We start from the raw sequence: 23,697 nt of genomic DNA, 5'->3' as shown, positions 1-23,697 counted from the left end.
TTTATGGAAAAGTGGATATCCTCTCAGTGTTAATGCTATAGATTAAAAAAAAAAGGGAGGGATAAAATATTTTCAATTTTAAAAAGCTGGCCAATATCACTTAGCTTTTATAATTTGCTATTGCCATTTGCAGTATCTGTGAGAATTCAATATCCAGATATTAAGAGGTGGACCAACACAAGTCTTTCCTGAGCAGTAAATAAAGCTGATGAACAAAATCTATGAATATTTGCTTGGAAAGTTAAGATATGCCAATGAGAACTCAGTGTGTTTTAAATAGTCACAGAAAGCCATCTCAAGTATGACTACTGAATATCAGCAGAAATGCAACGTGCCCACAAACAGCAGTACTGTTTTTATCCCACCCATATATAGCACATGTTTCTGATACTCCAATATGCAGATTGCAGGTGGGAGTTTTCCAGGTTCGAAGCTAGCTTTTCCATTGAGTGGCATGTTCTTTAAGTCCATTTTTCAACCCACCTAATTTTAGGCACTTAGTGGAGGGGCTAAAGTTAGAAACCTAGTCATCCCAAACTCTCTCTACAGGCTGTGGGAAGAGATAGTCAGTGGTGAAGGGCTGATAAGATTTCACTGCAGCTGAATTACATCTAGTGAATGCCTATTCATTATTCAGACAGAAGCTATCTGCATATTAGCACTCCCAGTGTTTGAATTTTGTTCGTAACAAACAAATTCCATCTAATCATTAAAAGAGCTGTATACTTTCTCCCCTCATTCAATCCTCTCAGTAGCTGGCTCTGTGAACAGCAACTCCCTGGCCTCTTAATCATCATTCCTTCTATATTTATTATCTTTCTAAAGAGATAATTCTCCCTCTTTTCTCCTCTTGTTTCCTCAGGTGGCAAATAAGTAAAATCTACTCTCTAAGAGAGTACCACAACAGAGTGGGGTTATTTTTATAACTAGAGGTGGATGAGAAACTTGTCCACCTAATGGCTTAGATTACTTTAAAATTACACATAACTCCCAAATACTTTGATTAGCGTTCAATAATTTTCTATTCTCACAGTCAAAACCTCTGCTGGAAGCCTGGGAACGTATCATTATTTATCAATTTTACTCCAAAAAGCAAAATCTCTGACAAAGAAGTTGTTGGCAGTTACAGTTAAACAATTTCACAGGATGATACAGTAAGTATTGGAAAATGGCAATAGGAAAAATAAGGGCATTTATTGCCTTTTGCATTTCAACAATTTAAAAATATGAAGACAGGAAGCTATCTAGTCAGTGCATATAGTGTAATGATACATTTTCCAAGCCAAATATAGTTGACTAAATAAAGGCAGAAACATGGACTGCAACTGCAAAAATAGAACCGAGGAAATGTGTGTGTGGGGGGAAGCCAACAAACTGAAACCTACTTGAATTTTAAACATCTTTAGACATAATTATCTTCTGATTGCTAAGTTACAATACATACTTAATAAAAGATTTGCTTTGGAAAAAATAATAAAAAAAACCCAACAAACCAAAACAATATATATCCTGAGACAAAAGAAAACATATTCCTACAGCTTCAGGTCTACATGCCACCATAGGCACTCAGAAAACCTAGCTACAGAGCTTTTTTCATTAGCAGTTTCAGTGTTCTAGGTAAACTCCACACCTAAGAGACTCCAGGTATTTACTTCACATATTAAAGTATTTGTCATATATGCAATATACTACCTTTCATTTGGGGGGGGGAGGGGGCGGGGAAAGTCATGTGGATTCTCTTTCTTTATTACATCCTATGAGAATCTGAGAGGCAACTCCACAACCAGTCTTGCAGCAGACCTTTTCACCTGTGCAGGGCCCCACAGCGTTTACTGGGATTTATTGTGATGCATACAGATACTACGCTATAAACACTTCAGAAAAGGTACTGTATTTTCTTTGAATTTTTTTTTTTTATTTTTTGCATTGTGAGAAGCTAACAAACCTTTTGGAATAAATTAGTTAATAAAAATACACCATGTAAGTATAAAACGGAATTCTATTTCAGTTCTCTCATTAAATCTTTTATTGCTTACTATGCACTAGGATAGGATTTGCTTTGTAAAATATCTAAGACAAAGATCAGAAGCAAGCAAATACATGCTTGTCTCATTTATAATATTTTTAAGGAGTCAGTTAAGTTCAGTGAAGCCCATTAATTAACAATTATGTGGAAATAGTACAAGATAATAGAAATTTTTCTCATTTGCTTCAGAAGGCTTGTTTTAAATTCAGTAAATCAGAATTTAAAACCAAACCTGAACCCTGCTACCATTATCTTCCTTCTAATTCTGATCATCTTCACTATTCGTATTTCATGACATATGTCATGCACCGTAACACCATCATAGAATACACTGCATGAAAACAGATTAAAAAAAACCCAAATGACCCGCAGCAGAAGTTTTGCAGTCAAAGAAAATCCCATATTGCTGAGGGCTTCTCACAGAGCTAAACCACCCTGAAAGGATACCTGTGATGTATGGAAAGTAGTGAGGGAGTAAATGCACGTTTTGGCCTATAGGCTAAAAAAGGAACATGTTCTTTTTCACCCTTATGTTGTGTGCACAACGCTTTGGCACACAACTGAGAGAAATTCATGGAGAACCAAGAATGAAAGGAATTTATGCAAATAACCCACCTCAAATCATGAATCTTCTTTCAGCACTAGGAAGTGTGTGCTAATGTGTCCTACATGCAGCAAAGCCAGCAGTTAGCACTCAGTACTGGGTGTAACAGGAGTAAGAAGACAGAGTATCTGCAGGAACAGAATTAAACTGGCATTATTCCTGATTTTAAATGGGGGAGGAGAATTTAATTCAAGAAGCCTATTCTGTTCCTGGCAATTATTTGCACTGGGAAAGCACTAGACTGCTGCTTTCCCAACTAATAGGTCTTGCACGTATGATTGCACTGGAGCACTCCTGATTGAATGACTGAAGGGAACTTGACCTCCTCCCCACTCATATTTTCAAGCTGCAGAAAGAGGCACCCTCTCTAATGTCCAATTAGAAATGGGGCAGATTGAGAGGCAACAATTGAGTGGTAAGGCACAATCAGTCACAGCCGCAGATCTCACTCAGAGTGCCATAAATATGACACTCAACCGTCTCAAAGAAACTATGCTCATGCTTACCAGATGCTAACAACATCCATTTCATTTAGTTTTGCCTTCTGCACAGTGAAAAATATTGTAATTTTGTAGGAATTACTGTCAAACTCACAGCTCTAATTACATTCTGCCATTTTAAAGTGCTTGCATATGCATTTAATGCTTCCAAAGATGTCACCCTGAATACTGAAATTCTCTGTTCATTCACAGAAGACATACGGTATTAACAGCCAACACAAGAGCAGTTTAATGTAAGACAACTCACCAAGGAAAGTAAGGTTCAAGCAAACATTTTTCCACTTAAAAATCTGAGGTTCACTTATGCATTTACATTTGCAGTATTGCAAAATACCCAGATTCTACCTTTTAATCTGCTTCATGCAGCAGGAAGAACTTTGGCTTCACCAAAAAGCATGTTGAAGAACTGTTGATTTTAGACTAAGCTTCACAATTTTCCCTTTTATCTTTATTTTGGTCACCTTAAAAGTAAAGCAAATACAAGGGCAAAAATAACTTGATGCTCTTACTGTCTAACTTCTTCACTTGTGCTTTTAATTGCTAGAGTAGAGTAAGTTCAACACTTGGTTGCTGGGTTGTACAATCCATAAAGCAATTTATATACTCTCTAAAAAGATTTCATTTTGGGCAACAGTTGGAGCAAAACACATCCTTATCCTGTCACAAGTTGAAACTTGAACATAAAAAGCATTCCACGCTGATAAAACCATATGTCTTCAAGGAACATGTTGTATTTATAAAAGCTCAATCATATGATTAACTATATTTAAAAAAGTAGCATATTTAAACATATTTAAAGCCTTACTACCTAGCATATCTCTTGGAAGCATCACAAAACTCACACTTTGTAAGGTACTCCGAAACAGGGTAGCGATGAGAAGTTCATGCTTCGGAAAATTTGGGTAGACTATGGATTTGTTTAAGCATCTCTACCAGTCTTCAACTGAATGGTGAGGAGCCTTACAACCACTTCATATCCTTCAGGAAGACTTTTTCCCTCTCACATCCTACTGCATCTCCAGAAAGGAGCTGACTGCATTGACAAACCAACTCTGTGGAATCACCACATCCCCAATTCCCATGTCCAGTCCAATGGCTCTGATTTAATTGTACCTTTTGAAAAAGTACATTATTGAACACCCCGAAGTTTAATTTTTTTCCACTCTTCCAGATATTAGGTTGAGGGCTTAAATAAGGGGATACAGCTTCAAGTTAATTAAAGGCTGTCATTAGTTGTTGCTAATTTACAGTAATTGGCTTTGGTTATATACTGAGTAGATAAATGAGAGCACATGTTTAACTAACAGATGATACATTACAGGACTGTTTCCTTTAATTTATCATCAATCATATGGAGCATTTTTTATAACAAGTTTATTTTAGCGTTATTCCATTCCAAAATTCTTCACTCAAATCTTTTTTTTTCCCCCTTGTTTCTCCATATGCTGATTGAAAAAATGTTAAAAGGTACCATGGTAACGCTTGCTATGCTGTAAGGCATATTGAAGAAAGTTGTCATACCCCTCAGGCATAACTAAGACATAAAAAAATGCACAATAATGTCGGAAGAACACTCCAGAGACATAGTGATAGTATCCAGACATACTATATTAGGAGATTTCATAGATTTGTTAATTATATATATATATGTTACATTAAGAAATTATCATACAGAGAGAGTGGAAAAAGTGCCCATGATGAATGACAATTGGGTATTTCACAGATGCAAAACATTTTGCTGTTTAAAACAGAGTTCAAGTGCTCTCAAAGTGTGAACTGGCATTTCTAAAATTTAAACTTCACCGCTTAGCATTGAACTACTGACGTCAATGATCAATGCCATTAAAAGACAAGTGATACGCATAAGGATTAATTTTGAGGGACAACAAGTTTATCTGCCTGAAAATTCAAAAGCACATACTGTTTTTGTCTTTATGAAAACCCATCTCTGTCACCAGAGACCTAGACCAGCTACATTGTTTAGACTCCTCTTGTGCCCTTAAAAATTAAATTAACCCTATCTTCACTGTACAGATTAGTGGCTGATATCAAGCAGGAGAAAACAGCATGATCAAGCCAGAGCATTAATCCCATATGCAACCTTTCATCTCAGAATAAAAAGCACACACCTAAACCCATACCGTGCTTGCACATTTCTGCCAACTGGACCCCAGGGAGAAAGAACTCCTTCTCATGGGTTCAGGCTGGACAACAAGCCTGAGTTCATGCTTTATTATTTAATTTTCTTTCAACTGCAACCCCACCCCACATATAATAATAATATATAATAGTAATAACAGACCAGTGTCACCTTTATTTTTCCAGTGAGGACTCACTTCAGATTTGTTTTGCATTATGGATATGTACAAAATGGTAGACTTGACAACACAAGGTCTCTGAAATCCATTTCTTCTCACATGAAATGAAATGTTTCCTATCTGTCAAGACCCAAACTCCAAGTATAACACTGCCTATGCAAAGCAGAATAAATTCTGGAAGCAGTTTGTGAAACCCTGAACCAAAAAAATAAAGTGACTTAATCTCAGGCAACAATTCAGGTGTGTCCTGAAACACACCCTTATTTCTGGTATCTTCCCAAAACAGACTTCTAAGTCCAAACCCAACGTGCATTCTCCAAGTTGTATGCATTTTATGGCTTTTTTTAAAAAGTACTGTTCCAGATTTACAGCTTTACCATACTGCAGTTGCAAACCAAGAGCAGTGACAACATCTAACCCAGTTCCTTCTGAAGACAGCTGCAGAGTTTGATAGTAAAGTTATATTCTATTGGAAAGGTATATATACCAAAGACTTAGTAATGGCCTTAACATACCAATTTATAAGGTAATCTGTTTAAACTGAGGAGCATGAAAGGGGAAGCTCTGACCAGGTTTGCATGACTATGGCAACTGTATGTTGCATATTCTGTAAAAATGTGGCTGCAATCCATTTCCACCACCCACTGCAGTTTCAACAGGAAATAAATCTGTGGTATGTTTTGGCCAGTCCTTGGTCTGTGCTGTTGTGGGAAACCAAACAGGTTTTCAGGCTAGAGGCCCTGAAACAGCAACTCAGCCAGAGGCCTCTGAGATAATGCTGGAATCTGCCAAGTGATCTGGGACAGTCTGTGTAAGGGAGAAAAGAAGCTGCTACCTGTGATGAGTACCTACAACCAAAGCTAAAAATAAGAAAGAAGAGACTGTTTAAGTTCACACCACTTATGAGATACATACCAGTATATATTTAGCAATAGTTGTGTGTTGTCAAAGAGTTTGAATAGTGTGTAAATTGAAAAGATGTGTGTAACAGTGTATAAAATAGATCCCTGCATGCCTCTTTTCCTGTAACCTAGAAATCATTGCGCTAGGTGTGATAAAAATGTCTTAATGTAAACACTGAAAGCCTTTTCCACCATTATCCGGGGACGACGAGGACAGAAGAATAAAGCCTCTGTTTTAGTGATGCAGTCAGATTGTCCTATTTAACAACTAAAGATGGTTTAAAAAGTGTAGAACTGTGTCAGATAGATTTTTAGGCGCTGGCATGCTGTAAAGGAACGGAGAGCCATGCATCCTGGCAGGCATGTCCCACGGGTATTGATGTACGTGAAGTTCCACAGCGCAGATTCAGTCAAAAATGCCAACCAAGTTTACACGTCCCCACCCCTCTGCCTGCCAAAAACTTGCACTGAGGTGGTTATGTTACCAAACACCTCATTCCAGAAGGTATGGCAAGAGACAAATTCACAGTATTTTTTTCTGCCTTCTCAAAGAATCAGGCTATCATCTCCACAGCTTTAATGTTTCATCTAAGATTAAAATCAGCATGGCCAGCAGTAAGTATAGGGATTTTTTCTTCAAAAAAAAAAGAGAGAATTCATAAAGTCTGAACTACCAGCAGTATTTTGAGATGCAGTGCATTCTATAACCTCTGGCTTGAGGCTGAAGTCAGAGACAGTCATGCAGGCTTCAGCTCTGTGCTGTACAGCAGGTAGGATGAGTGGGACCAGTGAGTCAAGAGTGATATTGCTGTGCCAGAAAGGCAGGCAATTCCACCATCACAGAGGGGAGGGTGAGTTGGAAAAAATGGTTTGGGGGAGAAGGGAAACTGAAAAGACGACAAAAAAAGGAGGTATTATAGAACTGACAATTCTAAGATACAGCTGAAAAATTTTAGTGTCAGGGAAAAGACAGGACCAAGAGCTACCTAAGGGAAGGAATGCTGGGAGTCCAGTGTGATGGCACAGACAGCAGGTGTAGGATCCTGGGCCAGGCACAGTCATGCCTGTGACACAGAGGGGACTGCAGCTCAGGCTCCCTGCAGTCTGGGGTTGACCCTGGCATATCCTCCCCGTGGTGCTGCCTGGGAGCCTCTTCTCACCACTGCCACTGGCAGGAAGGGATCACTGGCAGGAAGGGATCACTGGCAGGAAGGGATCACTGGCAGCTGCTCTGACTCAGCTGCCGCAGCCAAGTCCACCCCAAGGGGGGGGCATGGTCCCACGACTCACAGACCGAGATGAAAGGGATCAGACCCAGCCAGCACAGGTTTAGGAGGGGCAGATCCTGTCTGACCAACCTGATCTCCTTTTATGACCAGGTGACCCGCCTGGTGGATGAGGGGAAGGCTGTGGATGTGTCTGTCTGGACTTCAGCAAAGCCTTTGGCACCGTCTCCCACAGCATTCTCCTGGAAAAGCTGCAGCCAGGCTTGGACAGGAACACTCTGTGCTGGATTAGGAACTGGCTGGAGGGTTGGGCCCAGAGAGTGGTGGGGATGGAGCTGCATCCAGTTGGGACCTGGTCACCAGTGGTGTCCCCCAGGGATCAGTGTTGGGCCCAGTCCTGTTTAATGTCTTTACTGATGATTTAGATGAGGGGATGGAGTCCATCATCAGCAAATTTGCAGATGACACCAAGCTGGGGGGGAGTGTCGATCAGCTGGAAGGCAGGAGGGCTCTGCAGAGGGACCTGGACAGGCTGGAGAGATGGTCTGATTCCAACGGGATGAGGTTCAACCAGGCCAAGGGCCGGGTCCTGCCCTTTGGCCACAACAACCCCCGGCAGCCCCACGGGCTGGGACAGAGTGGCTGGAGAGCAGCCAGGCAGGAAGGGAGCTGGGAGTGGGGATGGACAGGGAGCTGAACAGGAGCCAGAGTGTGCCCAGGGGGACAAGAAGGCCAATGGATCCTGGCCTGGATCAGGAACAGTGTGGCCAACAGGTCCAAGGAAGTGATTCTTGCCCTGGACTCAGCACTGGTGAGGCCACCCCTGGAGTGCTGTGTCCAGTTCTGGGCCCTCAGCTCAGGAAGGACATGGAGGGGCTGGAGCAGGTCCAGAGGAGAGCAACGAGGCTGGGGAAGGGACTGGAGCACAAGTGCTGGGAGGAGAGGCTGAGGGAGCTGGGGGGGCTCAGCCTGGAGAAGAGGAGGCTCAGGGGAGACCTCCTCACTCTCTGCAACTCCCTGACAGGAGGGGGGAGCCAGGGGGGCGTTGGTCTCTTTTCTCAGGAACCAGCAGTAGGACAAGAGGGCTGGGTCTTCAGCTGTGCCAGGGGAGGTTTAGGTTGGATATTAGGAAGAAATTCTTTCCAGAGAGGGTGCTCAGCCATTGGAATGGGCTGCCCAGGGAAGTGGTGGATTCTCCATCCCTGGAGGTTTTTAAGATGAGACTGGATGTGGCATCAGTGCCATGGGCTGGTAACTGCGGTGGTAGTGGATCAAGGGTTGGACTTGATGATCTCGGAGGTCCTTCCCAACCTGGCTGATTCTATGATTCTGTGAAAGCATCACCAAATAGAACAGTACAAGAGAATGATTTCCAAACCTGCAGTCAGTCCACGCTCTGAACCTCAGACTAAAAGGTTATGCCCCAAAATAAAAGTTAAAAAAAATTGTTTTAAAAGCCCCAAGGCCTAATATTTTGAACCTGCATGTCTCTCCTACAGTGATGACAGATTACCATGGGAGGAATACCAAGATGCAGGAGCTGCACTGCCAGGCTAAGCCAGCACAGGCTTGCAGCTTGGTGTGCTCCAGAATGAGAGCAAGCTCACAGCATGCATCTGATTTCCAACAGTGGAATAAGATGTACAAAATACCTGAAAACTATTATGAAACAGAATATTTGCTGACATTCTATTGTTCACTTACATCCTAGTCCAAAATCTGCTGAGATGACTAAAGACTTTTCACTGATTTCAGTGGACCCTCCAATCAAGTCCATATGAATGGTTAACAGGTGGGAAGGAAAAAACCCATTTTTAGCACATCTGCAAGATGGCAAAACAGGACCTGATTCAGTATCCATGACAACACTGCTGATATTCTGCTGAAAAAAAGAAGAGGCATTAAGTTTTAATACCTGTAAAACAAGATGAATCAGTTTGCCAGTGTTTCTCTTCTGTGAATTTGCTGAACTACTTTTTTCTCTTTTTTTAAGGTAAGCCTGTAAATGCATGCATGTAATGATGTAAGATTCAAGTAAGACCAAGGCAGACTTCAGTCAAGGATATTCTCAGGAAAACTACTAAAAGGCACGTTCTCTATGATCTTCTAACAGGAAAAGTTTAGTGCAGAGGCAATCCCTTTTCTTTAGATAAAGGGATATTGCTGGCAAAACAGGACAACATCTCAGTGTGAGCACATTTCCAATATTTAGTAGCAAAGTTACCTGAAGAAGGCTCTTTTTGTACCAGATTAGCAAGATGGCCCCATGAACAAATGTCCTAAATAAAATAGATTTGATGAGTGCTTTTAGTCTGAGCACTAAGAAAGACTCCAACAAAATGCATTTCCAGGTAGAATCCTCTTCCCATCTGTTATACCTATTAAATTATTTTCTGTACAGATACTGCATGATAAGGTATAATGGAACAGTTTAAGTGGTGGATATTTGTCTTTACATGAATGATGAAAAAGCTGATAATTAGAAAGATGGGTTGAACACTGAGAAAATAAAAATATTTATACTTAATTGTGAATGAAGTTGTCTGTCAAGATAGATTCAAAGTTCTGTGTATCTCTTGCAACAGATGATTTTCTAGTATCTAAAATAAAGACTAAGGGAGTCACCACAAACACTCAAAGTTGAGACATATATGGAGGGAATTAAAAAAAAATTAGCTTGCAAAATGCAGGATTCAAAATTGTGGGAAAGAATTCAAATATCTATTCAGTGCAAGGGAAATATTTTGAAACAGGCAGAGCTGAAAATGAGCACTGGACAACAACAAATCAAGGGAGTTTCCATAAAGTAAAGCAACAGACTAGTGAAGTTCTGGGATAACACATTCTTACAGGAACACAAAGAAAAAGAATGATATTTTGGCAAAATATCTGGATATATTTGACTGGTAAAATCCCTTCAGGAGCTGTGTATTTTGTTCAGCACATGTTTATCCCACAGAAGAGTGGTAAATACTCCTGTGAACTTAAGGAATGTGTTCATACTAAATATAATCCATCTAGCTGCATTCACTGAATCAGGAGCAGGACAATAATCGACACATCCAAGAAAAATCCCTAAAAAACAAAAAGGCAAAGGAAAAATTCAGCCTGGGGAAAATACAAAAATACTGGAATATGTAAGCAGAATTCATTGTTCCCAAAGTTTCTGAAAACTAAGTTCTGTTTAACTCCAATGAAATAAAGACTTGATTCAAAATGCCAAGAGAAACCCACATCAATCATGTGTTGCATTTCATCCCAGTTCTACCAGTGATCCAGAAAGACCACAGCCCTGGGCCTGACTCATCACTGAAGCTTTGGTGTCACACACAAAACAGAGGAGGGAAGGGAAAATCTGCCCTGTGTAGGTGGCTCCTCAAAATGGGGAAACCCTTCCGTCTGACAGGAAGAGTTTTTTACATTTTTTATTGTAAGGGGGTGGGAACTCTGGTCCTTTATGCTTATTTTATAACATTTAGATCCGCCTACCTTCCAAACATTTGTAAATGTTCCCACACTGTGACATGGGTAATAGTCACAAAACTGTTATTCTTTGACACAAAAATGTAATTGTTCTCTGCCCATTACCTTAAAAAATTCTGTTATCATCCAGTTTTCTTCAAATGGGGAGCACAGCAACTATTACTGCCTTAACCAAAACCCAGAAGTACTGACTTTCAAAGACAAGCTTGTCATTTAACATGAGATCAGTGAGCCCTCCAGTGGCTATTTTAAACCTTAAATTGTCAAAATAACCTTAAGAAAAAAATATTTCTGTGTATGTGGCTTATTTGGATTCTGTTTGATTTCATTTGAATTCAGTCATCTTCTACTACTTTAATTAAACAACACTTTGAGCAACCTTTTTAATACTCTCAAACAGATGTATTTTCAGCTCACATACATTTTCTTTCACTCCTGTGTATGTTCAAAATTTGTGATACGTCTTAAATGTTTCAGTTACTTCACAGAAGTTAACGAGGAATGTTCATGTAAGAGGAGGGGAAAATTTCAATTCATTGGACTCAAAATCAAAATCTTAGCCTATAAACCTGTAGTATATAAATCCTACCTCTGGAAACTACAAACATCAGGGACAAGGAATAAATATACAAAGGCTCTTTCAACACAAAACCCAGCACGTGGCGGATTTAACATAAACAAAAGATGTTGCTTCTCATAAGGGAACTTGTTTAGCCACAGAACTCCTTGTAACAAGATACAGTGGTGTTGTTGTGGCAGTCAGTAAAAAATACACTAACGATCAAGTTCAGAGCAAAATACAAGTCTCTCTTTATTTTTCCCATGTGCCTTTTTATATCCCTTATTAGTAGCAAGCAGCAACTTATTCTTAGGTAAGCAAGCAACAGTGTTTCAATTCGCTATTATTTATTGCTGATGAATTTGGTAAGGCTCAAGGCCATGCTGGGGTTCCCACAGGACTGAATCTAAGCACTCCACAGCTGTCTTTTCTTTTGTTAGGGCTGCGTACATAGTTTTCTTATCTCGAGGATATACTCGCAAGTTTCCCCAGTCAATATCTTCTCCCAGAGAGCCGACAGACCCGCTGCCAACCCTCACACAGTGGAGAAAAAATGTTTGGCCCAAAGATGACCTGAAGATTCATGAAACAGAAATTCACATGGCCTATTATTTGTAAAGAAATCCCTCACCAGTAGGCCCAGAATCGAGACTAAGATGGGAACATGTCATCACATGCTTTTCTGATTCTTACACAATTTAATTCTGGAAGGTATCCATTAGAGAAGCCACGGGGATAAGTTTGGATAAAAGGATCTTTTCTCAGGTCTAGCACTGACATTTTAAAGTTTAAATAGAGCCTTTACTCAAACTATTTAAACATTGTGTCAAAAATATCCAGTAAATGAAGAACTTGGAGATTGAGCTACAGGGTTTTTTGTCCTTGATCCACTTTAAGACAGCGTCATATTGCACAGCCTACAGGAAAAATCTGAGGAGAGCTGTGCCTCATTTGACAGCATCTTCTTCTGCTTGATTCTCCAGTCATTATACAGTATCATCCTGAATTTGTTATATGAGCATTGGTTGCTATGGAAATCATCTGCTAAATTCAGCATTATTGATTTTGTTTAACATGGGAATAGAGTCATTTTCCATTCATCAAGGCTGGAAAAGACCTCCAAGACCATCAAACCCAACCTTCCACTGAAGTTGACCTTGTTAACAAAACCACAGCACTAAGTGCCATGTCCAATCATTTCTCAAACACCTCCAGGACTGGTGACTCCACCACCTCCCTGAGCAGTCCATTCCAACACTTTACAATCCTTTCAGCAAGGAAATTCTTCCTGATGTCCAGTTTGAATATCCCCTGGCTCAGCATGAGGCCATTTCCTCTTGTCCTGTCACTATCTGCCCGGGAGAAAAGGCCAACGCCCCACCTGGCTACAACCTCCTTTCAGGTGGTTGTAGAGAGCAATAAAGGTCTCCCCTGAGCCTCCTTTTCTTCAAGCTAAACAACCTCAGCTCCCTCAGCTGCTCCTCACAGGACTTATTCTCCAGACCCTTCACCAGCTCCATTACCCTTCTCTGGACCTGCTCCAGCCCCTCCATGTCCTTCCTGAGCTGAGGGGCCCAGAGCTGGACACAGCACTCCAGGGGTGGCCTCACCAGTGCCAAGTGCAGGGGACAATCACTGCCCTGGCCCTGCTGGCCACACTATTGCTGACACAAGCCAGGATCCATTGGCCTTCTTGGCCACCTGAGCATACTGCTGGCTCAGGTTCAGCTGGCTGTTCACCAGCAGCCCCAGGTCCTCTTCCAGCTGCTTTCCTACCACACTTCCCCAAGATGCTGTGAAGTCTGGGGTTGTTGTGACACAAGTGCAGGAAAATGATGTGGGAGACAGTACCAAAGGCTTTACTTTGATAAAAGTAAAGGTAGAAAACATCCTCTTTGATCAAAGTCCGGGTAGACAACATCCTCTTTCCCTCATCCACTAAGCAGGTCACCTGGTCATAAAAAGAGATCAGGCTGGTCAACCAGGACCTTCCTTTCCTAAACCCATGCTGGCTGGGCCTGATCCCCAGTTGTCCTGTATGTGCCGTGTGACTGCACTCAAGATGATCTGTTCCACAACTTTCCCAGGCACCAAGGTCAGGCTGACAGACCTAATAACATCCTTGTACTTTTGCTGAGTTGTCTCCCCCTTCTTCCAAAGGTCATAAAATCTCTTTTATTCCATGAGTTCCAGTGAAAGCTCCCTCTTCAGTCAGGCCAGTAGTCTTCCCTGCCAGCCTGTCTTTAGGCAAATATGGATGGCCTGATCCTGCACCTTTAAGATTTCCTTCTTAAAGTGTGTCCAGCCTTCCTGGACCCCTTTGTTATTAAGGACTGTTTGCCAAGGTACTCTCTGAACCAGTGTCCTGAACAGGCCGAAGTCCACCCTCTGGAAGCCCAAGGTACAGGTTTTATTGACTCCCTTCCTTACTTCACCAAGAATTGAAAATATCATTTCATGGTCACTGTGCCCAAGACCACCACATCTCCCACCAGCCCTTCTCTGTTCTTAAACAGCAAGTCTAGCAGGGCAGCCCCTCTTGCAGGCTCACTTACCAGCTGTGTCAGGAAGTTATCTTCCACACGCTCCGTGAACTCACTCGACTGCCTCTGGTCCACTGTGCTGAGTTTCCAGCAGACGTCTGGCAGGTTAAAGTCTCCCACAAGAACAAGGGCTGGTAATCGTGAAACGTCAGCCAGACACTTATAAAATACTTCATCTGCCTCTTCATCCTGGTTGGGAGCTCTACAGCAGATGGATGGTCTCCCACCAGGATGTCTGCCTCGTTATCTTCCCCCCAATCCTCACCCACAGGCACTCAGCCTCATCACCACTGCCCTGGAGCTCTGCACAGTCGGAACACCACCCAGTGTACAGAGCCAGCCCACCCATCTCCTTCCTCACCTGGCCCTTCTGAAGAGTTTGTAACCATCCACTGCAGCTCCCCAGTCATGAGAGTCATCTCACCATGTTTCCATGATGACATCTATGTCACAGCTTTCCTGCTGACAGTGGCTTCCAGCTCCTCCTGTCTGTTACTCATGCTGTGTGCGCTGGTGCAGATGCACTTCAGCTGAGCTATTATTTCACCCCCAACATTGGCGTGTCACCCCCAGGCTCATCAGTGTCACTTTTCAGATCTGAGCTGTAGTCTTTTGACTAGGTTCTGATGATTACTTCCACAAGAAGATCCCTGGAAACAGAGTAAGACAATTAAATCTCAATGAAATTACACAGATCAACACTAGCCTCCAAGCTCTGCAAGGATCTGAATGAATTGCACACAGTCTGCACTTCTAAACTCATCCTGAAAGCTATGACTTGGGAATAATTTATTCAAGAATTTATTCAAGAACACCTTTTAAAATGCTGTTCTTGAACCAGCATGGGTACTGGCAGGAGCATGTATCATAATTGGGTCTATTTTTCAAGTTTATCTTCTCTCAGAGGAAAATCCTCAGCAATTCAGCTAGATTATTTTCAACACTTACATTGGATTATTCTCAGACAGCTAAACCATCAGAACATAGCGTCATTCTTTAGTCTCTCCAGGACCTGGTTCACATTTTTGTGTGAAATGAAAAACAAGACAAAAATAATCCATCTTCTGCATTTACTGAGGGGATGTTAATCAGCACACGAATAACTCAATGCTTATTATAAAGTCTTTCAAATGAAGTAAAGCAGTAAATTCAAATTTAAGTATCTAAATTGAGGCAAACTAATTCTGAAGATCAAGCCTGCAGAGACGAATACTGTTAATATTACACATACAAGTAGCCTGAGGGTGCTTTGAGGGCTACTAGTGTTGTGGAATACTAGGTAAAGACCACACAAAACCAGCAAATCAAATCAGCACATAGAAAGTAATCTCACTGAAATAAGAACAAAGCAAGACCGATTTTCTACTGACTCTGTGTTTGTGGCTTTACTGCCTCAGAAGGCATATGCACCAAAGGCTGAAGGATATTTACCACTGAAGCATTTATGCAAAGCTTTTTTTCCCATATAGATTCTTTGCCTAGTAAGGTATAAGTTTAACTGTAACATCATCCTCCATCAGAGTCCTTCTGCTCTATCCATCCAACCTGTTATCATGAAATCTACAATAATTTATCAACATTTCTGTTAAGTTTGACCAAACCAGCCAACAGGTTCAAAATTAAGGATCAAAACTGATGAAGAGTATGATTGTTTAAGCCTTGCTTGTTTAAGCCTTGTTAAAGAAACATTGAAAATATAAAAACATAGATAATGGTTCATCAATATATGCTACGAATGTGATTCATGCTCAGATTATTCACAAGTTATTAACTGTATATATGACTATGACTCATGAAGACAGTACAAAAGGTTCCTTGACTCTGATCTTGCTGTTCTATTCAGAAAAATACATTCAAGCATCTGACGTTAGTATTTTACAAGGACATGTTTGAAAACTGAAGCAAAGTAAAAGTACATATAACTTATTTTTTTTTCCAAATGTCTAATAGAACTAACCAGAAAAATCTGCAGAAAATGTCAGAGACTGCTATGTACAACACAGATGGGAAAACTTGCATCTTCCCCTTCTGACAAAAAGCACAGAAAATATTTTCATCCACCACAACCTACCTCCTGAACTCTGTATATGCAACAGTAAGGTGCACACGGGCCCTTCATTGTAACAGATTTTTATTTATCATGGCCCACATACCTCTGTGGATGGCCTTGGTCACAAGTAACAGGTTATACAGAGGATTTAAGTCTGCTTCTGTCCAGGTACATGAGATCATTCCCCCCCCAGTAATGTCCATAGTCCATCTTTAGTCCTAAAGAGCCTCTATGCTGACTACAGTCATGCTGTTCTCTAACGGAGTGCAGAATATTGATGCTCAAAATTATACCTGCCCGTTAATGGCAACAGGAGACAGGGACAGAAGCTCAGCAATACTCTCCCTGTGTTTTGCCATTTTATCTTGGGTTTTGCCACTTTATCTTGTGTTTCAGCAGCAACTGAATCACAGCAACTGCCCTAATCAGACTAAAACTGCCCTAATCAGGGCTCTAAGCAGGAGTTTATATTCCAGTTGAGCAGCTGCCTCACGTTTCTTCTAACATATCTATGCCCCTAAGGCTATGCAGAATCCTTTCCAGTCTGCTCTGTGGCAAACTTTCAAATATGCTTTGGTACATGCCTTCGACATGCTGAGGGATGATTTTACGGTAGGAGCTTGTCAGCAGCTTTTCTCTTTAATAAATACAGGTATTTGTGGTTTCATTCACTCCTGACCCGGTTCAGAATCTTCAGTCAGGATGTTGATTCGCCACCTAACAATCCCAGTTTCAGAAACTAACTTTTTTAAACGGGAAAATGTATTACAATTAAAATTAAAACATCATTCTAGAGCATTGGAGAGAAAAAAAATTACTTTTGTTCTATAGTCAATATCAGCAAATGTTACAATGGGAAAGCATAACTGACACAACCACAGAAAGCAGGCCCCAAAGAAACAACTGATCACAGACAGGATCAGCTGTACCTAAAATATTCCTGTAGGATGTATTTTTTTCTAAAATGTTCTAGACAATTAAATTAGGTACTGCTAGGAAATGTTTCCTAAGGTCCAGCACAAAGCTGCCTTGCTAAAGTTCAAGCATTTTTGTTCCCTCCACACTAGTTACAGAACAGTTTGTTCCCTTCTTTGTAGTGTAACTGACGCAGCCTTTGTGTGCAACAGTATTCTGAAGAAAATGCTGAAGAGCCCTGTTTCACACAGTACCATACAGTGTGGCTGAGGGTGGACCTATGGAGGTCATCTGGTTTAACATCTCTGATCAAGCAGGGCCACCCAGGGCCCATTGCCCAGGATTGTGTCCAGATGGCTTTGGAAGATGTCCAAGGATGGAGACTGCAGCAGCTCTCTGGGTAACCTCTGCCAGTGCCCCATCACCCTCAGAGTGAAAAAGGCTTCCTGATGTTCACAAAGAACATCCCATGTTTCAGTTTGTGCCCACTGCCTCTAGACCTGTCGCTGGGCACAACTGGATTGAGCCTGGTTCTGGTCTTCTTTTCACACTGCCTTCACGTTTTCATCTTTGTAGCCCTTCATTGGACTCTTTCCAGCAGCATCAACTTCCTCCTGCACTGGGGAGCCCAGAGCTGGGCATGGTACTCCAGCAGCAGCCTCACTTGTGCTGAATGGAGGGGCAGGATCACCTTCCCCAGTCTGCTGGCAACACTCGTCCTAATGCAGCCCAGGGCACTGTTTTCCTTGCTTCAAGGACACAGTGCTGGTTTACATCCAATTCAGTGTCCAGGAAACTCCCAGGGCCTTTTCTGAAAACTCATCTCCAGCTGGGTGTTTCCCACCATGTACCAGGGCCTGTGATTGTTCCTCCCCAGGTGCAGGACTTTCCACTTCCCCTTCTTCAACTTCATGAGGTTTTTCTCAGCACATTTCTGCAGTTCATCCACCCAGCAGCACAACCCTCTGGTTCCTCAGTTACTTGGTGTTACCTGGTTACTGGTTATTCAGTTCCAAGGTGTCACCTTGCTGGTGGGACACTGTGCCCCATTGCACAGGTCACTAACCAAGATGCTGGAAAGGCTCAGGCCCAGGACTGACTCCTAGGACACACCTCTAATTACTGGCCCTTCACTAGACTTTGTGCCATGTATCACCATGCTCTGGGACAAGCCATTCACTGCACTGCCTGCACATCCACCCCATGCATCAACTGCTTCTCTAGAAGGTATTACTGGAGTCAAAAGCCTTACTGAGGCCTAGGCAAACAATAATGACTGCTCTCCCCCTGGCTTTGCCGGACCATTTCATCACACAAGTTTATCAGGTTGGTCAAGATGTCACGATGAATCCATACTGACTACTCCTGATGCTTTCCTTATTGTTCACGTGCCTGGAAATGATTGTCAAGCTTAACTGTTTAACAAGTTTAGCCACTTAGCAAGTTTATTACTTTTTTCCAGTAACTTCACAAATTGTATCCCACACTAATGTTTTCATTTTAGGAAAAAAAGATAGCAAATTAATAGTGGAACTTAACAAGTTCCTGGTACTGTTGCATTATTTATCATTCACCAATGCTTTTAAGTCCTGTCTGAGGAAAGAACTGATGAAAGAAGAAGCTGAAATGACACTTGGATACGAAATAAGATCTCCTAATCCTGGATTATTAAAACCAATATGTTAGTTTTGTCAGCTCTGCCAGTTGCCTTACCAACACATTTGGGTCAGTCCTGACTAACAAGGACTTTCAAATTAATCAGAGGGATCTCAAATAAGATTGAACACATATCTACCTAAGAATCCTTTTAATCCTCTTTAAAATTATGATCAGGTATCATCATGAGTATTAGTAATAGAAGAAAAAGTTGCTTTAAAGGGATGCCAGACCTTCACTTCTGAACGAATTCATAGGAGGGAGGCTTACAGATAGCCTTATTTGAAGGTCATTTTTTCCTCATGTGGAATATGCACAAGACAAGCAGAAAGCTCAGAAAGAAGGCACAGAAATGAAATGTCTTCCAATCCAGCAAACCTCTTTGTCATGACGAGTTATTCTTCCCCCCCCATTATTACACAATGACATTCCTAACAGAAATTATTGTGTATGCTCTGCCTCAAGTATTTAAAAAAAAAATCAGTTGTGATGTCTGAAATTAAGCTAAAAAACCCCCAAACCCCTCTGTTTTGAATAATCCAATCAATACTTTTGAAAACTTGCAGGTGCTTTGTACTTTTACAATTATACTGGAATTGACACTCCTGCTGAGGACCTTTGCTAAATGAATTTCACACGTTTAACTATAGCAGTTTGAAAACACTGACTTCATTTTACCTGTAGATGACCTGCACCAACAAGCCCTAATATAAGAGAAAAATATTACTGCTAAATTATAAGCACTCCTTTTAGTGGCTGTAAGGTATGAGACTGGCCTACACTTTATTAAGACAGGCTGCAGTGCCAATTGAAACAATGATGCTAAGAAAATCATCCCTATTACCTACGCATGCCATGCCTCACACGGCCTTGGTTGTTTTCTTCTCCATCAGAACAGCTATCAGACAGATGCATTACATTATCACGGGCAGTACTTGTGTTTCTGGCAGCACCACGAAAGCAGAAACTTAAAAAAACTAGTCTCCTTTTCCTGTAGAGGCCCAACAAGAGAGCAGCACACTGCAGCCAGGGTACATGGAGTGTAAGAGCAAATCTAGGTTTTAGATATTAGGGAAAATTTCTTTGCTGTGCGGGTGGTGAGGCACCGGAACAGGGAGGTTGTGGATGCCCCATCCCTGGCAGTGCTCAAGGCCAAGGCTGGACGGGGCTCTGGGCAACCTGACCTCGTGGGGGTGTCCCTGCCCACGGCAAGGGGTTGGAGCGAGATGATCTTCAAGGTCGCTTCCCACTCCTTATGGTTCTTATGGGCGAAATCGCCCTTCCTGGCCACGTCCACACCGAGTTTCTCTAACCGCAGCTGGCATAAACACCACCCATAAACACATCGCGGGAGCTACGGAGCTCCTTATCAAATCCAGGCACGTTTTCCCAAGGGAAACGCTCGCTGCGCCGTTCCGCTGGGGAAGGCGGCCTGTGCGCCGGGAATGCCGCCCGCAGTGCCCACGCTGCCCCGGGTGTCCCCACGGTCGGTCTGTCCGCACCGCGAGCGACCACAGCACGCGAAGCGCGACAGCCCAAAGCAGAGCGGGCTCACGACAGCCACGGGGCAAGCAGGGCACCGCGCTTCACACGGAGCCGCACGGAGAGGTCTCGGCCCCGCGGGCACCCGGGACAGGCCGGCAGGACCCCCAGTCCACACGAGCCGCGCATGCGCGGGACGCCACAGCTTCTCCCCCGTCCGCTCCCCCGCGTGCTGGAAAGCGCTAGAAGGGCGCGCGCGCCCCGCCCCGCCCCGGCAGCCGCTGGCCAATCATGGCGCGCCCGCGCCCGCCCCGCCCCCCGTGCCCTCCCATTCGCCCCCCTCCGCCCCGTGACGCAACCGCCGCGGCCTCCGCGGACTGGCTGCGGGAGGCGAGCGCGCGGGTCACGCGGCGCGGCGGGCGCGGCACGCGATTGGCCGGCCCCGGCAAGAGCCAATGGGAGCCGAGCCGCCGGATTCAAATGGCGCGAGGCGCGGAAGCGGGCAGTTAGTGCGCGAGACGTCCCTGAGGCGGAAAGAGAAAGAGAGGGGCTCCTGCTGTCGCCGCTCCTGCCGCCATGGCCAACAAGCAGATCTACTATTCCGATAAATACTGTGACGAGGAATACGAGTACCGGTAAGAGACTGCGGGAGGGCCCGCTGGAGGGATTCGGAAGAGCCGTTCCGGAGGAGGGTGGCTCGGGCAGGCGCCTCTCCCGACGCGTGCCCGCTGCCTTCAGGGAACGGGTGGAGCGGGGCCGGGGAGGGCGCGGGGCTGGCGAGTAGGGCCGTGTCGAGCCGAGCCGCTCCGTGCTGGGCTATCGCGTGGCTTTGGGCCGGCTGGGGAGTGGGGGGCGGGTGACTGAGTGCTGCTGTCGGCTGGCCCCGATCGCTGGCCCCTGGCCGCAGAGCGTTGGAGGGCGCGGAGCGCCGCCACCGCAGGGAGGGGGTTGTGGCAGAGTCTGGGATGGGGCTGCGCCGGCCTCTGCTGATGGGGCTGCTGCTGGAGTTGTAACTCTTCTAGGCTTACTTTAAAGCGGTATTACAAATATTTTAGAAGTCCAAAGTCCTTATTTTTTCAAGCAGCAGATACGGCAGCCACTTGCCAGGAACGCATACTTATATAAATGCAGCATGACTGGAGCGTGAAGAACAATTAATCTCCTCTAGAATGCAGGTTGGCTTCCAATATGTAATTGCATTACGGATGTAATGTTTAATAGGCATAAGTGATTTTAAACCCGATTGTGAGACAGATTTCATAATCAGATTCGTGGTAACAGTCATATACCCTAGGCTTTTTTATAGAGAAAGTAATTGTTCATTACTTGCTTGCTGTCTTTTGCTGCAGAGCTCTTCAGGTTTTCTAGTATTGTGTGTTTAATAATTGAATTTGTACAGACACGTGATGCTGCCACGAGAACTTTCAAAACAAGTGCCAAAATCTCATCTGATGTCTGAAGAAGAGTGGAGACGTCTTGGTGTTCAGCAGAGTCTTGGCTGGGTTCACTATATGATCCATGAGCCAGGTAAGCACATCTGAAAGAATTAGGTGGAAAAAAAAGGTGTCTAAAACATTAACAGCCTGGTGCTTAGCTGAAGTGTGTAATGCATAACTTGTTCTGCTGTGGAATCCAGATGGAATTGAATACCGAATGTTTAGACTCCTGCTTATCTACTTGCTATTTTAGCCCTTTGTCAACAAAGGCAACGTAACCTTAATGCTCATGTAGGTAAGGTCCTGTGTTAGTGCTCTGACAAATCTACAGTACAGTTTGAACTCTAGCTGTAGCGCCTACTTAAAAATCAGTATTTTATATAATGGAGTGTGAAGCCCCAGAGTCTACGAACGAGGATGTACTGTGAGAAGAGCCTTTTTAGGTAATGTACCATTGACAAGCCTGACTAAAAAGTAACAGGTGATGCATGAACTGCAGCAGCAACTGGAGTTCCAAGTTTCTGAAGAATCAGGTGAAGAAATTAGTGTAACCTTCCAGTGTTTCCCTTACCTTGTTACCTTTGATACTTTAGACTTTTCTGGAGGTGTTTAGGTATAAGTCAGATCAATAATAATGTAAGCTGGCTGTATTAACTAAAGTGGATTTTTTTGATGCTTGACATGATGTACCTAACAGACAGTTTACCTAGTTTGCTAGTCTAAGTTTTCAGTAAGAGTTCATCAAATAGCCTAATGTAAAGAGACAGTACTAACTAAAAATACTATTTTTTTCCAATACTTCCTTCCTGTAAGTATCTTAAGTTTATGATACAGGTACCATTTGGTATAAAACTAAAAAACACGTGTTTGACTGTTACACGGTTACTGCAAAGTTGGTCTGTTAATATTACATGTGGAGCCATATTTGGACTTCTTGATGATCTACTTATCTGATACCAACCTTCAACTATCATTCCAAAAGGAAAGAAATACCTTCAAACAAGACTTGAGGGACAGACTGATGCTTTCAATTTTCTTTCCGCAGAACCGCATATTCTGCTCTTCAGGAGACCTCTTCAAAAGGCGGAGCAGAAATAAGTCATCGCCTCTTCAATCTTCTGGAACTATGTATATGAGTGTATATATGTTGGCAGTATTCAGTGAATACTTTAAATTTACAAAACATACATCCAAACCTGTGCATGAGCTGTATTATTCACAGCAACAAAGCTCAGTCAAGTGAAATTTCAAGTAGGCTGCTATAATGTTAAAAGAGCAGATGGCTTTATCTTTACTGTCAATGTAAGTGCCTCTCTGAATTAAATTGCATTCATGTTTGTGTTGCACATTCTGGTTAGATGATCTTGTTATCTGTGTTCAGTGACTTTTGCACTCATCTTTTCTGCTGTATCCTAGTATATTCAAATCTATTAGTTCTTCTGTTTAGGAGGAAGTAGGCTTAAGAAATAAAATGATTTTTGTGTTCTTATAAAGCCTCAATGCCTGGAGTTCTAATTTACTGTCAAAACAAGTATTTGTTGTCTAACATTTTATGAGTACCTACTTTGGAAAACAGTAACTGGGTGATCCTATCTCTGATTACTTGGTATAAACTCTGTGTTGTGTACTTCTTAATATTGCATAGAGATGTCTTTATGCTTGTTCAGTTAACTCTGCTAGTACCAGTTAACTTTCTATCACAAGCTTTTACTCTGGGGTTCTAGCCTGCACTTCCTGTCTTGCAGTGAAGTTGTCACTGTGAAGTCTTGGGACCCTGTAATAGCAGCCATACACTCAGATTTTTTTATTTTTTTTTTTAAAAAGGTACTTCAGTATATTGTGTTTCAGTAACTATCAGTACCAGGGGTTCATTTCCAACATGAGTTAGCATTACAGCTGTGTAGGATTTGGAAGGCCAGCGACAGCAGGATCCATCTGCATGTGGCTTAAGTGACAAAGCATGAGCTGTCCCTGTGTCATGTGTGCTTGTTGTGGAG

General features: G+C 42.7%; 2 protein-coding genes across 5 annotated transcripts in view; one reads left to right on the top strand and one right to left on the bottom strand.

Moving 5' to 3' along the window:
* SHC3 (SHC adaptor protein 3) overlaps positions 1–20,342 on the bottom strand; it is a 94,247-nt gene extending 73,905 nt beyond the window's left edge. For 2 of the 4 annotated variants that reach the window (XM_064640993.1, XM_064640994.1), the window contains exons 1-3: positions 14,586–20,342; positions 14,174–14,292; positions 2,642–2,758 (exon numbers count right to left, since the gene is read on the bottom strand). The gene's annotated coding sequence lies outside the window, so the exon portion shown is untranslated. Of the gene's footprint in view, positions 1–2,641; positions 2,865–14,173; positions 14,426–14,585 lie in introns of those variants that run through there. The other 2 variants (XM_064640990.1, XM_064640991.1) reach the window with 2 other exon arrangements.
* A 396-nt stretch (positions 20,343–20,738) lies between these two features.
* On the top strand, positions 20,739–23,193 carry CKS2 (CDC28 protein kinase regulatory subunit 2). Its single transcript, XM_064642816.1, has 3 exons — positions 20,739–20,899; positions 21,664–21,791; positions 22,746–23,193. The coding sequence occupies exons 1-3, from the start codon at positions 20,841–20,843 to the stop codon at positions 22,796–22,798; spliced, it is 240 nt and encodes a 79-aa protein (XP_064498886.1). The 5' UTR covers positions 20,739–20,840; the 3' UTR covers positions 22,799–23,193.
* Positions 23,194–23,697: the final 504 nt, after the last annotated feature.

This window comes from Pseudopipra pipra, chromosome Z, assembly GCF_036250125.1.
Source record: "Pseudopipra pipra isolate bDixPip1 chromosome Z, bDixPip1.hap1, whole genome shotgun sequence".
In the NCBI taxonomy this organism is placed as follows: domain Eukaryota; kingdom Metazoa; phylum Chordata; class Aves; order Passeriformes; family Pipridae; genus Pseudopipra; species Pseudopipra pipra.
Note: the sequence above shows the minus strand (reverse complement) of the source record. Positions and strands in the feature narration are given on the sequence as shown.

Coding starts and splice junctions, on each gene's coding strand:
- CKS2 (XM_064642816.1), top strand. CDS start 20,841: ATGGCCAACAAGCAGATCTACTATTCCGATAAATACTGTGACGAGGAA. Junction 20,900..21,663: donor GACGAGGAATACGAGTACCG/GTAAGAGACTGC, acceptor GAATTTGTACAG/ACACGTGATGCTGCCACGAG. Junction 21,792..22,745: donor CTATATGATCCATGAGCCAG/GTAAGCACATCT, acceptor TTCTTTCCGCAG/AACCGCATATTCTGCTCTTC.